General features: G+C 32.0%; 2 protein-coding genes across 4 annotated transcripts in view; both read left to right on the forward strand.

The window, feature by feature from the left end:
* LOC149475306 (putative fatty acyl-CoA reductase CG5065) overlaps window positions 1-986 on the forward strand; it is a 37,625-nt gene extending 36,639 nt beyond the window's left edge. For both annotated transcript variants that reach the window (XM_089713426.1, XM_089713427.1), the window contains exon 13: window positions 343-986. In XM_089713426.1, coding sequence (XP_089569552.1) covers window positions 343-439 — 97 coding nt within the window. In that variant the 3' untranslated portion in view covers window positions 440-986. The remainder of the gene's footprint in view (window positions 1-342) is intronic.
* Window positions 987-3,753: 2,767 nt separating this feature from the next.
* Pex19 (peroxisomal biogenesis factor 19) lies at window positions 3,754-13,569 on the forward strand. 2 transcript variants are annotated; one of them, XM_089713524.1, is made up of 9 exons: window positions 3,754-3,918; window positions 4,876-5,025; window positions 5,644-5,694; window positions 6,347-6,438; window positions 7,729-7,857; window positions 11,029-11,180; window positions 12,286-12,406; window positions 13,161-13,290; window positions 13,384-13,569. In XM_089713524.1, exons 1-8 carry the CDS (start codon window positions 3,852-3,854, stop codon window positions 13,269-13,271), a joined length of 873 nt encoding a protein of 290 aa, XP_089569650.1. In that variant the 5' UTR covers window positions 3,754-3,851; the 3' UTR covers window positions 13,272-13,290; window positions 13,384-13,569. The 2 variants fall into 2 exon arrangements, with proteins under 2 accessions (XP_089569650.1, XP_089569649.1); XM_089713523.1 differs by having other exon boundaries at window positions 13,161-13,569.
* Window positions 13,570-17,322: the final 3,753 nt, after the last annotated feature.

A 17,322-nucleotide genomic window follows, 5' to 3' on the forward strand; every position in this document is an offset into this window, starting at 1 on the left:
TCTTCAATAAAAGCAAAAAACGAAATTTGTCGAGTGGTTCCATTTTGCATAAATACGGACAATTATAAAACACTAGATTTCCGCCCGCGGCTTCGCCCGCGTTTTCAAAGGAAAACCCGCATAGTTCCCGTTCCCGTGGGATTTCCGGGATAAAACCTATCCTATGTGTTAATCCAAGTTACCCTCTATATGTGTGCTAAATTTCATTGTAATCGGTTCAGTAGTTTTTACGAGAAAGAGTAACAAACATCCATACATCCATACATCCATACTTACAAACTTTCGCCTTTATAATAGTATTAAGATAATATTTTTAATAAAATATATATTTCTTATTTGCAGACTGTACTATCTGGATCTTCTAGTGCAAACATTAGTGTATGGACTCCTTGCTTACTTCGTCTACTACTACATTATCCGAATTTTAATACAGGTATAGCACCAATGCTATTGTAAATATAGTATATTTTCCGCTGAACTGCCTCAGGTCTACAATGTTACCACTACAAAAATTCAAATTAAAAAAAAAAGATCTGTCATGCTCATTTTGACAGCTGTCAAGTGTCATTTAACATATGACATGACGTGACATTAAACAGGGAAATTCGGTAAAATTTAAGGGGAGCTATGTTTTATAAGCCACGAATAGTATTAAGATGTTATTTGATTTTACTGTATTGTTATGCGTATCTAGTGACAGTCATACTTTATTGTTTATTAGTTCATTTAGCAATATATTTGTGAATGTATGCCTTCATTTTGCGAGTTACCATGTAGGTATAAAAAAATGTGTGCGTGTACTAGTGTACACACGTAGGAAGTGAAACTTCTTTATGACCTTATTTTTCAAAAAATATTTTACTATATGCAACTTTACATAAATACGTCGAATCACGCGTGGTAGGGATAAGAAAAAGATGGCGCGTAACGGAAAAATGTCACGCGTAACGAAAAAATGTTACACTAAATTTTTTTCTAACCCCGATCTTAACCCCGATAAAGAAGTTTGTAACCTGTCATGGTTCTCTGCACATTATGACTGCAAAGACGAGGAAACTGATAAAAACAAATTTTAGAGTAGCATTTGAATTCTCCGATTAACTAAAAAAAGAAACTTAAAACCTTTTTTTGTTAATTTATGTGTACACAATAGTTATAACAATGAATAGCTGTTCTAATACTTATGGCGAATTTAAAATAATATTTTTGTGCGTTCCCTGCGAAATATTTGCATTTTTATGTGACTCAGAATACTGTCGCTAGATGGCATTAATTTCATCTAGTTATTGTTATGGTTATTATAGCTTCAATTTTAAAAATAAGTGTAAATATAAAAACGTATTTAATCGATAGGTTTTTAATTGTCTTAAGATAATGCATTTATATTTGTTATGATAATAGCTGATGTCAATTTCAAATATACAAATATTTGTGGGCTTGCCTGTGTAACAAACTCAATTAAATGGAAAAAGTCATATCAGAAAAATATGTAGTTAGATAATAGTAGTTTATTCAAATTACACACAAATGACAGATAAAATAAACGTCCGCAAAATTTTTATTAAGTATAACATTATAATATAATAGTTATGTCAGAAAAATAAAAGTTACCATATTAATATTGTGAATGTAATGAAAACCAATCAAATTTAAAACGTCGTCGAACTATCTTGTAATTACAAAATGTACAAAAAAGTTCAATTGGTTGTGATTTGTAACCACGGAATAATAATATTACATAAGTTTTAGTACCTCATTTTGTATGCATTATTTTAGAATTTAGAATAAATCGAATTATAAAATTGTATGCTTTTTATTTTACCTGAAACCCTAACCATACTTACTAATATACATAATTATTTTATTACTTTTATTATAATACTAGATTTCCGCCTGAGGCTTTCCCCCGCGTTTTCAAAGGAAAACCCGCATAGTTCCCATTCCCGTGGGATTTCCGGGATAAAACCTACTTATCCTATGTGTTAATCCAAGTTACCCCGCTATATGTGTGCTAAATTTCATTGTAATCGGTTCAGTAGTTTATGGGTGAAAACCATAGATACATAGATAATTACATGTGATAATTACAAACCTTTCCTCTTAATATTAGTATAGAAGTATAGAGAACAAGGCAAAAACCACAGAACATATAAAAGAGGTAAACCTCTTTTATATGTTCTGTGGCAAAAACATTATTAAAATTGCAATGAACGGAGATCGCAACTACAAACAGCTAATTAGTTACATAGGTTGTCTATTCAATAAAATCTTCATTATTGTAGTTGTAGTTAATTTTTGATGAGATGTACAAAATACTTGAAATGTATATATTTTAATTATTTATCTAACTAACTAACTACCTACTTATAAAATTCTGAATAATAAAAAATTAAAAAAGTACCTAGAAAAACATGTTTTACTAGGTGATTCTATAATAATTAAAGCTATCCTACTAATTCCTACAATGATTCCTACTTTCCTACTAATATTATAAATGCGAAAGTTTGTGAGGATGGATGCATGTTCGTTACTCTTACACGCCAATACCACCTACTTACTGAACCGATTACAATGAAATTTAGCATAGGTATAATATAATAGGTATAGAGGGTAACTTGGATTAACGCATATAATAGGTTTTACCCCGGAAACGGGAACTATGCGGGTTTTTCTAAGAAAACGCGGGTGAAGCCGCGGGTGGAAAGCTAGTAAGCTGTAATTGAAGTTTTTCAAACTAATAGCACAGGATAGTAATTAATAAGTAGTACAGCTAATTATTAATAGGTAATTTTCTATACTGACGATTACGATACATACCGGAAACGTAGCTGTATCTATATATTTTTATCTATTCACTCTCTACTGTGAGATGGTGTTATTACAAAAATAAAAATAAAAAAAAATTCAAAATTTATTTATTTTTCACAAAATTTTTACAAACTATTACTTACATACAATGTAGTTAGTTGTACAATTACAAGAATTAAAATTTAAAATAATAATAGTTTAATAAAACTAAAAAAACACGCTTTTTATAGAAAACCGAACTAAAAAATAGAAAATTTTATCAAATTAGTGTATTGTCATCGGTCCTCAATAAATCTACAAAGTTTGAACGAAATCTGGCCGTTTAAAGTGGGTCAAAATCGCGCCCAAAGAAGTCGGTTACAAACAAACAAACATACAGGTGAAGCTAATATAAAGCGTGTAAAATATACCCTCCACCCTTCGATTAGTGTCGCGTCGGGAATAAAAATGTTTTTGATCAATAAAATTCACGGTCACCCTAAAAATATGTTTGTTTTTTTTATTTTACTTACCCTGTGGAAAGAAGAGCGGCTACTGGTTTACGACTATTTTTGTAATAAGAAACCCAATTGTAACCGAACAATGATTCAGTATAAATTATTAATTATTTTAATACAATCGAACTATCGAACTCGAAGTCAATCGACAATAATTCAACGCGCGGGAAATTTTGCAAATATTTTTTTTCTTCATAGATAATATTTTCAACGCGGGAATCAACATTTTAGTGTTACTAGAATGAATATAATGAATTATGTTTAAATGTTGTTGTGGTTTAAATGCATTAAAATCTGTTGATTTTTATCTTTATAAAAAAACATCGAATGTGAACTTTACGTTTTTTTTTATCAATTAAAAAAATATACGGTAATTTTATGATATCTATGGTTCAAGTCTTGTGACATATTTTTTTTACTAGCAACAAAAATCTATTTCTGTGTCTTGGTGTCATTCAAGAATTGACCTATGAACTGTCAAAAAATTTTCGGAAACTTGCATTTAGTAAATAGAATATAATTAGATTTTATTAATTTATAGATAAAATGTCTGATAATAATAAAGAAGTAGAAAAGAAAGATGTCGACCCTGAGCTCGATGATCTGTTGGACAGTAAGTAAAACGTTTATAATTAATTTATTTTCGTAACCTTATCTCGGCGATGTTACACAACAATATATATTAGTTTTACCTTGATTAAAATTAAATTTTAATGCGTAGAATATCTTTCCCATATGATTGTGACCTACATATAAAGTCTTAAACTGAAAATATAATATTTATTATGATTTATAGGTAACAAAAAATTAATGCCTGGGTTTTAAAATTATTCAAATTTATTCTACTCATCCAATATTAATAGGTTAAGGAGTGACTGACATGTTTGTTTTGTAATATTTAAACACCATTCATCAAACAATTTTATCATTCACATGGCCATTTTCATGGTGACATCCTATTATTCAAGAACTTAATTATAATAATTTATAAAATAAAACTAAACTAAATACACTGAAATTATTCAACTTCTGTTCTTAACTTCTATTATACTTAAAAGTAAATTATTAAAATTTCCTTATTTGACATCCTTCATTTATTGATTTGATAATAATATAAGTACTGGACATGAAAATTATAAATTTTTAAATAAAGAGGAAGTTCATGGAGGAACTCGGGTGGTTTCAGTTCCCTCTCTCAAGCAAAAAAGGTGCTTGACATTGAGTTGCAGAGAAATGCCTGTATTATTAGCATAGGTTAATTGATATATAAATATAATAAATAAATATTATAGGACATTATTACACAAATTGACCTAGTCCCACAGTAAGCTCAATTAAGGCTTGTATTGTGCGACGATAAATATAATATTTAATAAATACAAATATATAGATAACACACAGACCCAAGAACAAATAATTGAGTTCATCACACAAATATTTGTCCTGACCGGGGATCGAAACCCGGGACCGTCAGCTCAGTAGGCAGTTACTTTACCACTGCGCCAACCGCGTCGTCGAAATTATGATTATTATTAGTATAGATCAATTCCTAATGTTTTGTTAATTCAAGGTGCCTTACAAGATATGACAAAGAAGCCGGCAGAACAGCCGGTAGCCACGGACGGGCAGAACATTTGGAGCGAGGAGTTCATCAAGGAAGCCGCGGCACAGTTTGAGAGCAATATGGCCGCAATACTCGGTAGCTTTAGTGGGATGCCAGGTGAGTGCGTAGTTTTGTAGTTGATTGAATAGGAAGAAATATTGTATTATTTGATATATTATGAAGAATGTACAATTACAAAAATACCGTAAAGTTTTACAAAAATATAGTAAAGTGGAACTAGTGAATTGTGTGTTTCTATTACTATAAAATGCAGTTCCATCAAGAGGTAACAATATTTAGTATAAATTATAAAATACCATACGTATTAATAAATGTTAAGTTTACAATGACAAACTATTTGAAATAAAAATAAGATAGGAAGAGAATATAATTTTATATATGAATATGTCTATTTAAACCCAACGAGCTAACAAATTATTATTAGAGTGAATATGGATTCACATGGATGGCCATATTCATAGCAATTTTTTAATTTGGTAAAAGTTCTTAAAAGTAATGGAATTCTTTTGAAATTTGCAGTCAAGGTTCTAGTAATTACCAGTGCGGTTTAAATCTAGATGCATTGCAAGGGAATAGGCAAGTAGTTGAATTAAATTTTTCAAACAAAACAGTAATCTTTTCTATTTATTTTCATTAAAATGAAAAAAAAAATATGTTAATAAAAAAATAACTCATTCTAAGTATTTAATTTTAATTAATCCTTTTTTATTGCAGAGGAACAAATATCACAAGAACAAATTGCACAAACTTTCTCAAAAATGGCAGGTTTGTAGAGTTTTAAATTTTAATAATATTAATAAACTTTTTATGTTATGTTGTTTTATTAGTCCTCAGCAACATTACTTTACTAATATTATAAATCTAAGTATTATTCGACCAAGCCAACTAGACGCTCGGGTGGAATGCGGCCTCCCCGCCCGCTTACCGCCTCAGGTACCGCGTTCGCCTTAGTACGGTTCGCAGCATCGACGCATTCGTACGTTTCGCATCGCTAGTTATTTCTGTACTTTTTATTATTAATCGTTAAGGCTTGTTGTTGACTGTTAAGTTTTTCGTTGTTATTTGTTTCAGTTTTTACTGTGTTATTATTCATAGACAGCCCTCGAAATGGGGAAAAATAAGACTATTTATAGCGGAGAGCGAACAGTGATATTATTAATATTTTTTTTTTGCTATCTGTACCCGAGACATGGGCGGGTGACGTCACAGTTGAAAAGGGTCTAGTTGGCTTGGTCACGTAGTAACTCTGCCTATTTGTCCATTTGTCTGTCTGTATAAAATCACTTCACATCTCAATCACTAAACCGAATTGGATAAAACTTGGTACAAATATAGTTTAACAAATATGGGCGGGTTGCTAGCTATATTTATATAATTTAAAAAAATGTATTTTAATAAATAATATAATAACTTACAGAAGCAGCAGCTCAAGTGCTCAAGCCTCAAGCGGAAGGCAGCGAGGTGCAAGCTACAGAGCCTGACCCCAATGTACAGGATAAAATTGATGAGGTCCGCTACACTTATTGAAGTGAAACTTCTTTATCGGGGTTGGAAAAAAATGTAGTGTAACATTTTTCCGTTACGCGTGACATTTTTCCGTTACGCGCCATCTTGTTCTTGTGTGATTCGACGTATTTCTGTCAAGTTGCATATAGTAAATTGTTTTTTGAAAAATAAGGCAAACTATAAAGAAGTTTCACTTCTTACGTGTGTACACTAGTACACGCACACATTTTTTTTATTTACTAATATTAAACGCAAAAGTTAATGAGGATGGATGGATATTTGTTATTCTTCTCACTTAAAAACTACTGAACTGAATACAATGAAATTTGGTCTGAAGAAACAGAACAAAACATATAACATACTATAGTAGAGCCATTTTAATAGGCAACATTTGACAGTTCAACAAAATTCAACAACGTAACCTAGTAACGACGACATAGAATAACATGATATTTCGTTTTGTTAGAACTGCACATTTGCTGAACTTTTTTCAATTACGACTACATATTTATAATAATAATGACCGATACAAGTAATTTTAAGATTTGATTTTACTGTTAAACCAATCTAAACATAATAAACAATTTCTGATTTAAAGAACTGACGTCGCTACAATTTTGTGTCAATAAACCTTTTTTCTTTTTAAATACCAGAGACGTTACTTTAAAAATCGAAATCTGACAATTAGAATCGAATGCATTGATTACTTGGGAATAAAAATCATCATAAATTATTGACATGTGTTTCAAGTTCGATTGACAAATGTTTCAAGCCCGTATCGATTAATTCACTTTAATCGATGTTTAAAAGCAGGTTACCACCCTATGAAGATAAAATTGATAGACGTCAAATGTTGCCTATTAAATTGGCTCGATTATAGTGGTCCGCCCCGGCTTCGCCCGTGGTACCTACATGTTTAAACTATCCTATCTCTCAAGTTGGATCGAACTGCACATGGTGTGTGCACATAATCGATTAAGTGGTTTAGGAGTCCATTGAGGACAAACATTGTGACACGAGATTTTTATATATTAAGATTTGTATAAATATGATAACAAAATAAACTCAAACATTAATTTATTCAATTAGACTACTATTTAGTAGCACTTTCGAATCGTCATTACATAAGTATTTTTAACATTTACCACCGATTCGGAAAGCAGTATCTATGGAGAAGAACCGGCAAGAAACTCCATAGTTGCTCTTTTAAATCATGTCAATATTACATAATATGTAACTTATATCTAACTACATAATGTATCATAAAATAAAAAAGAAATTTAACCTTCCCAGGTATCAGCGGCGATATCACAAACGCTACAAAACCTGAACACAAACACAGAGAGCTTACAGACCCCGTTCTCAGACGCAGACCTCGCCAGTATGTTCAGTAACTTCAATCTGGGAGACGCGGGACAAACGGTGAGATGAAAATCTGAATTAAAATAAAGGTAGAAATTGGCCATACAAATAATATATACAGTGCAACCTCGATATAACAAACCGGAAGGGAACAAATAAATATTCATTATATCAAGTAATTCGTTGAACTGAGGTTCGTTATGTTGAGGTTAGGTTGGTCTAAAATTCGTTATAAAGAGGTCTTTTCCGTTTCTGATCCATTTCAACTTGAATCTTTAACAATAGTGACGAGCAGCAGTGTTCACATTACTTTCCAATTTCCATTAAGGGGATTACTATGGTCAAAACCGGAAAACACCTTATACATATTGAATTTTGTTGAGGAAACTGTTGGTACGATTGTCTTAAAAAAAATATATGTGATACTCAAGGATATAATTAACAAAGTGTATTGTTTACTTTTCAGTTTAGAACGGCCTAAACATAAAAAAAATACATACAAATCAACCCCTTTTTGAACATAAAACGCATTTTGTTAGGAAAACGGCTACATATTTATACATGAAATTTATACCAAAAAATATGTTATGATATTTGTAACAATTTGTATTGATTGTTTTTTCAATTTTCATTATTATCGTTAAATTATCAAGAAAAAACTCGAATTTATAATAAAACCCACATAAAACCTCACCTCTATTGCATATTTTCGACGAAATTTGACGGTGTCAGTTCGACTCGGACGGGGGACTGTACGTGCGGTTTTTTTTGCAAAATAACGCTAAAATTCACCGAATTGAATGTTTTGTTAAATTAAACCAGATTGTAATAGGTATTTACATGAGCAGTTCATGAAATGAAAGTTAAAAATAGGTATGTAAAGATATAAAAATCTGTTTGTAAATTAGTTTTGTTTTTGAAAGGCGTCATTGAATAATATCCAGTGTTGATAATTTTTGACAGTAAAATATTATCAGAAAACCTATAAAACAGTAACCAGACTTTCCCTGTGCCTTGAATATTTTTTAAAAAAAGATTAATTGCTGTTCTATCGTATATTTTAAGGGTCCAAAACAATCCAAAGCCGGGAGATACTGACACAAAATTTTGGGTCATTTGTAACCGGATGGCGGTTCTACAGTGGTCTTAGTACGCAATGACAAAAAGAAAAATCATGGTCAGAACAGTGGTACCGGCATACTAGTCGCGTTAGTCGAACTCGTCGGATAAATTACGGAAGGCAAACCATTTGTAACACAAAAATTTTAGGATTTACCGATAGCCCATAAAAAAGAAGTAGGCGGTAGTGTCATGCCATACTTTTCCGGTGTAATTTACAGCCCACAATACCGACGTGAATGCGTTGATTTAAAAAAAAAATTCAACCATTTGTACCAGGCTAATTTTTGCACAGGTAATCATCGTCCAGTAGCCATGTACGAAAATCGCCATGCCATACTTTTCAGACAGTTCCAAAGGGTCGCCATACCGCCGAAAATCAGCAATTTTTTTTTTATATTGTATAAAATCATTTAATTTTATATTATTGTATAAAATCGTAGGAAAGTCAAAACTGACATAAACGTATAGCAACATTTTTAGCCGACGCCATTATAGGACGAAATTCTCAATTCAACTGAATTTTTTGTTGGTTCCGTTACCTCCGCACTTTTAACTGGGTGAACCGATTATTTCTTCTACACTAATATTATAAAGAGGAAAACTTTGTTTGTTTGTTTGTTTGATTGTAATGAATAGGCTCATAAACTACTGGACCGATTTTAAAAATTCCGTTCACCATTCAAAAGCTACATTATCCACGAGTAATATAGGATAGGTTTTATCCCGGAAATTCCACGGGAACGGGAACTATGCGAGTTTTTATAGATACCGACACAACTAACACTGTATTCTTTGTACGGAAGGTATGACCCATATCAGTCATAGTCATAGGCTCTGGTAACTTCAGTCGCAGGAAAATCACTCATTTTGTAATGTGTTCAAAGATAAACAGTAGAAAAAAAAAACTCAGTTTAAAACACGTTATAATATTTTTGATTTGAAGCTGCTATATAGTCGATAAATAGGCACCAAACTCTTAAAGGGGTATAATATTTTAATGTTTAAAAATCGAAACACATTTTATTTCTCGTCATCATTTCAAAGACGTAAGGGATTTAAAAAATTAACCCCGAACTAACTACAAAATACATAACAAGTCGAAAAAAACGTGATTTCTTGTCCGTTCCCCTATTTTTTTCGGTGTGTGTAGGTTGCATGCATATATTCCTACTAGGTATGAAGAGATATACAGAGAACGCTAAATACATTTGCCTGGTCACCATTACCATTCGTTACACCATGACATGGTAGAGGCCGTTCTATAGAATTACGTCAAATAATGTACTCCATCTTTTATATCTCTGTAGGTGAGATGTTCTCCACCCTAGCCATCATCAGGTCTCCAGAATATAGTAGAGTCCGTGTTGAATAAAATTAATTTCTAAATCGGTGTTTTCTTAACTGTTCCCCACTCTAGAACTTATAATTACTTGCTTAGTCATTTTAAGGTCTCCAGAATGGGTCATGTAGTAGAGACTTTGCTTATAACGGTTAATGTTGAAAGATGAGTCTTCCTACATTACATTTACAACATACATAGTACACAATATTTACTATTCATAAATGTAATATGTTACTGCCTCTCAGAGAAAACATAAATTAGGTAGAAACCACTAACACATTACGATACAATACGATACAGTATACAATTCCATAATCTTTGGTCACTTTTACTTCAACAACGATGTATATTTATAGAGGGCGGTTAAAAAAACAAATTCAAATGTAGTGACAGAATCATTAAGGTCGTTGAACCGTGTAATTGCCTTAAACAAAAATGATCGTTTTACGAACAAAAGCATGTCGGAACCTGTCGCGACATGAATCACATACTATGAGAATCATTACATTGGTTGGAACTTTATATAAAGGTTTTGGGTTGACGAAATTCGTTAATTAGAGGTATTTATACTTTTCTTGATAGTTAAAAATTCGTTATGAAGAGGTTGTTCGCAAAAAATGTTCGTAATGTAAAGGGATATTTTATATTGAATCTTATGGACAATTCACGGGGATTACGAAAATTTGTTAAATCGAGGAAATCGTTATATTGAGGTATGTTATATTAAGGTTGCACTGTAATAATATATATATATATATATATTTCAGGACGGCAACATGTTTGTCCCATTCATGCAAGGTATGATGCAGTCGCTGCTCTCTAAGGAAGTGTTGTATCCGTCGCTCAAGGAGCTTGTGGACAAATACCCCGCTTGGTTGGAGGCAAATAGGGGCAAGATTGAGGCAAAGGAATTAGAGAGGTAAGGGGCAAAACGTACAAAAAAAAATTGGTTGTCTATAAAGTCGGTTTACTGACGATAGTTGAACGTGACAACGTCCGATTGTGCTTCTTTGTCGCTCGTTCCGCGCTCTCGCTTGCACTTCAAGCCTTACATGGAACGCCTCAGAGCGAGGTAACGCCGCATGAGTCATGTTTTTTCGTGCGTGCAGCCGGCTCTATCGAATTATAAGACGTTGTCACGTCAAAACGAAAGAAAAAGTATGGTTATTTTTAGTCGCTTATGCAGCATGACCAAGAGTCGACCGCCTCCTTGGTGCAGTGGTTGACACGTGAGCATAGAACCAAGGGGTCCTGGATTCGATTCCCACTGGGGACGAAGAGAAAAAAATGTCTCGTTCTGGCAGGACACAGAAGGCTGACCACTTACTTGTTTCATAAAAAAATCGATCAGTGAAACAGATGTATAATGCATCTGCCCCTTACCCCACTAGGGGACATGGGACTTCACTATGCATGACAATTCACGTAAACGCATGTCATGCTTGTACTACCGTCTAGGGACTACTTTATATCTTTACTAGTTGCGTCTCGCGGTTTTGTCTGCGTAAATAATTTTTCCTTTTAATCCCAATATTCCTATTTGTTATGAAATATCAGAATAAAATCGCCAAGTTATTCTTTATTACATCGGCTATCTATAAGTGAGAGTCCCATCAAATTCGGTCCACCTGTTCCAGATATTAGTCGGAACAAGTAGACAGACAGACAAAAATCGTATTTGCATTTGGTATATGCATCCATATGCATTTGGAAAAGAACTGTTATTTATTATTGTTATAGATTTATGAATTCATATAAAAAATATGAATTATAAATAAGTAATTAAAATTGTTGATTTTGTATTATATTTATTTACTAGCTTACCGCCCGCGGCTTCGCCCGCTCTGTCTAAAACCTAATGAATTATATACTAAAACCTTCCTCTTGAATCACTCTATCTATTAAAAAAAACCGCATCAAAATCCGTTGCGTAGTTTTAAAGATTTAAGCATACAAAGGGACATAGGGACAGAGAAAGCGACTTTGTTTTATACTATGTAGTGATTAACATATTTTCCTTATAGGTTCGAGCAACAACAAGATCTAATGCAGCGTGTGTGCGCTGAGCTCGAGCCGGAAAGTGAAAGTGACTCGGAAGATGTTAAACGGGCAAGGTTCCAGACTGTACTCGAACTTATGCAGCGGGTAGGTGGTTGATTGATTGGTTGTTGATTGTTGATTGGTTGTTGGTTGATTGATTGGTAACAATGCAAAAATCTGTAAAAAAATACTCTGTAATCATCCTCATTAAGATTTTCCCACAATCTGAGTTGTTGATTGATTGATTGTTGATTGGTTGGTGGTTGGTTGATTGATTGGAAACAATACAAAAATCTTTATAGAGATTTTCACACAAACTGCTTTTTAACGATCGTTGTCACGTCACGGCGAAAGACGCGGGTTTGAACCCCGACTCGTGATCAAATTCTATCTATTCTTAAAAAATATAGATTAAAAATGTATAAATAAGTATGTATATTGGTAAAGATATCTAAGATGATTATATTTATTTTATTTATTTATTGTCAATAAGGAAGCGCTTTACCATAATTTTAAACTTATTTTTAGTATTTATAAGTTTTTTTTTACATTAACCATATTATATAAGACTAGCTGCTCCGCGCGGTTTCACCCCCGTGGCTCCACCCCTGTTGGTCGTAGCGTGATGATATATAGCCTATAGCCTTCCTCGATAAATGAGCTATCTAACACTGAACGAATTTTTCAAATCTGACCAGTAGTTCCCAAGATTAGCGCGTTCAAACAAACAAACAAACTCTTCAGCTTTAGAATATTAGTATAGATTGTATTTTAATTCATATATATTTAATATTATCTGTAATGTAAACTTTAGTATAACAATAAAATAAAATTAATTAATATATGTATAACATTACAGATGCAAGACCTCGGGCAGCCTCCCACAGAGCTAGTGGGAGATATCGCGGCTCCGCCCGAAGGGTTCGCATCTGCGCCCGGACAAGATCCCAGCCAGTGTTGTGTTATGTAGACATACATACAGACAGACAGATTGTACTATTAGAAGACTACATATTGACGGACAGACGGATGGACATACACACAGACTTACCGACAGAAAGAAAACTACATACATACAGACTGATTGTACTAACTGACAGATAGACGGACGGATGGTCAGACACACAGACTTACCGACAGAAAGAAAACTTATCAAATAAAACAGACTTACCAACTGCGCAATAGACCTAACAGAGCAAAATAAAAGCAGACTTATCAACTATACATAAAACTAGATACAGACTTGAATTTATATTTTTGGTTTTATGGCATTCAAATGCTTTATAAATATAAATTTATAAAGAATAGAAAAAATTCGATCACGAGGTGGGACTCGAACCCGCATCCTTCGCGCCATTCCGGGGCGGATGCGAGTGGCTGAGTTGGTCAGGCATCCGCCCCGGAATGGCGCGAAGGATGCGGGTTCGAGTCCCGCCTCGTGATCGAATTTTTTCTATTCTTTATAAATTTATATAGATACAGACTTACCAACGAATAGCGAATATGTGTAAAATTCTGAAAATGCAGTCTTTTCAAATACGAAAATATACAGTCGAATTACCAACTACACAATAGATCAGTCCACTTCCCAACTACCTTGAAACTACAGATACAAAAAAAACAAACTATTGTATTACCAATTACGCAAAAGACTAGACTTATGACTTACCAGTAACGTCGAAGCTTCGGATAATATTATTTATTATATTGAATTTGTTGTTTTATTTACGGGGTTGAAAAAAATTGTTGATTGGTTGATTGATTGTTTGATTGATTGGTCAATCGATTGATTACAACAACATAAGGGCAATTTTATAATTAAAAACTAGCTGAAGACTTACCTACACAATAGCTTTCGAGAATATAATTATAATATAAAACGTACAAACTTCATATTAATTGATATTGTTATTTTAATTACTTGATTTATGGGTTGGATTGTTCGGTTGATTGATTGATGGTCTAAAGATTGGTTGTTTAATTCGTATATTCCTGGAGATGTTTAGGACAGATGCACTAACATAGCCTTTTTAGTTGATTAACAAATGTAGATTTGATTTAGCGATTGGCTGTTCATTAATTCGTTGATTTATTGAGATTAATCGACTACTAAAACTTTGTGAGTTCGATGATTGATTGAATCGTGTATTCAATCAATCGATTGGTTGTCAATTGTATCGTCAATACATGGTTTGTATGTAAGATGTATTAATATATTTGATTGTCAACAAGGTTAGATGATTGATTGATTGATTGTTCAATCTATTGGTTTGGTGAATAGATTGATTTTTATCACTAACAGTATTTTTGTTTTCACGAAAGTAACTCAATGATATTAATAATTATGAAATAAACAGTAATTACAATGCTTGTTTAGTTGTTTGTTTAAAAACTATTTAAATAATTGTGTTATCAAATTAATTTGATTTAAAATATGTATTAAAATGAGCATTTCAAATAATTGTTTTGCGTCAGGGGGGAATTAACACAACAGTGTTTATTTATTTACCAAAAAGTTTGACGGTTTTTAAATGTGATTTATTTTACTAGCTTTAAAATGATGCAATTTTAACCGACTTCAAAAAAAGGAGGAGATTCTTAATGTAATAAATCACATTTAAATGCGGTTTTAATGTGTAGATTGTATTTGAGTGGAGGGTTTTTGAAAAGAAGGTGTAAGTTTAATTTAATATATGTATTATCATTATATTATTGTATTTAATTTGTATTTATTAACGGACATCCGTTAACTTCCTATTTAAAATAGTTTTTAGTAACTTTCCAGTTATTTTTTTTGTCCACTTATCATCCAGGACAAATATTTGTAATGAGAATGATCAAAATTAGTCCAGCCGTTTGCAAAGTAGTAAAACTGTTTAATTTATGTTAATAATTGGGTCGGACGTACAGACGAATCATTAATAATATTTCTTTGTAATTACTGATCAAGAAAAAAACACGTATATAACAATATTTGATACAAATATACAAAAATACAAAGAAAGTAAAATAAATTATAGAAAAAAGCTTAACGCCTTACAAATCTTTGTGAAAAAGGTCCTTCGAGCAGGATTTATGATTTTGTATGAAAAAAAAAACAAGTTATTTGAAATTGTATGTCCACGGTGTAATGTATTTGATTTGTATTTAATATTTTACAAATATATCGACGATAGTTGTATGTTATAGTTATTTTATTAAAGTTTTTGAATTATATTGCGTTTACTTATACTCCAGACCCTGATAAAAGTATTTATTACAATACACTTGTAATGTGTATTGAAATAAATTGTGCATGTTTGTTACTCTTTCAAGTGAAAACCACTGAACAGATTATGATGATACTTGGTAGTTTACGTGCCAGAATAATAGTTTTATATATGGCCTATCGTAAGGTTGCTTTTCCACAGATAATGTGCGAGGAATGTGTTTGTAAATAACCAATACTATCGCTTCAAACTTCAACTAAATGAAGCGATATGATTGGTTAGTTAAAACAGAATCCTTCGACACATATTCCTTTCATTTCCATAGTACTGGAGAACCACTTCGTCGTAAATACTTTTGTTAGAAAACTGTGCTATCACTTTCTTCATAGTTTCATTGAACGAATTATTAACTTTTTCACTGCAAGAAACAAAATTTGTGTCAGAGACCGCCATGATCACACATAAACAAAGCGCCTGCAGCGCCTCTACCAGTAATTAACCCCTCAGCTGTCGCGGCGCGCCGCGTCAAAAAGGTGCTGTCTGTCGGAGAAATTCGAGCGGTCGGCGCTGATTTGCCGATTTTTTTCGATATTAAAATTTGTGATATAAACTTTAACCTGTGACACTCTTGTAAATTTTGATGCTAACTAGATAACCAAACTTTATATTAGTTACCTTACTTACTCCCTGGCGTGTTTATTTTACTTATTAGAAGCATTTTTTCCCACACATTTTGAAAAAATATGACATTGTAAAGAAAAATACTCATAAAAAAATAATATCAAGGTATTTTAGATTTTTATTTTTGTATTTTCACACTAGAATAGACAATCTTTTGAGTGAATATAACAAAAACATAGGTTTATTTTATAAAAATTCGAGAAAGTTGAGTATGAATATCATCGTTTACGCATGAAAATAAGTGGACGCGATCTCCACATATGTTCATACAAATACAGACTTTACAGTCTGCTCCAAAATTAGAACATTTCAAAAATTTTTGCTACTTTTTTTTTATTTTTATTTTAATCAAAACTAGATAAAAACTAACAGTAATTTTTACTTTTTTTAAATATTTAGGTTTTTATTAATGTTTAAAAATCGTCTTATTCCTAAATGACTTCATTCTTATGGTGGACTTTGTTCTAACGTCTGTATGTATAACGTCTCCACATCAATTTTAATTTTAATTTATTTTATCTTAAAATTAGCGATTAAGAAAATATTTTTTGTGGTAACAATAGCATTATGAAGAAATGCTTTTTTTTCTTTCATGCTCTTAATTATTATAATATAGTACCTATAAAATGAAATGTTGTCCAACTACAAATCGAAAGGCATTGTATCCATACAGAAAAATGTCTAAGCTGTACAAAAGTGAAATCTACATTTAATTATACCATAACTTAATTATAAACCGTTACATTTAACTTATAAATCAAAAATTTCGGAAATTCGAGTTTTAAATATTTTTTATAAAATACAGCTTATGTTAAGGATAAAAATCAATAAACTTAAAGATTCAAAATAAATAAACAATTATACATCTACATGTTTTATTTACTTAAATAAATTTTACTTAACTGACAGAAAAAAAAATTCTTATGAAGCTTTTTGTGTCTGTACTATTTATATACTCATGTGGTTGTAATGTGTGGTGTTGACGCCATCATTGGCCAATAAATAGGAATATTTGCAACTTAGCATAAATAACGTTAACTTCTGTTCATTTTTTCTTATAATACATCGGACACAACGACCGCCTCAAGACGACGATTTATTACCACGAGGTTCCACTTGAATGTGATCAGG

This window comes from Colias philodice, chromosome 30, assembly GCF_061535455.1.
Source record: "Colias philodice isolate Cphi_HAF_F1 chromosome 30, ilColPhil1 Martin Lab GWU primary, whole genome shotgun sequence".
Taxonomy (NCBI): Eukaryota; Metazoa; Arthropoda; class Insecta; order Lepidoptera; family Pieridae; genus Colias; species Colias philodice.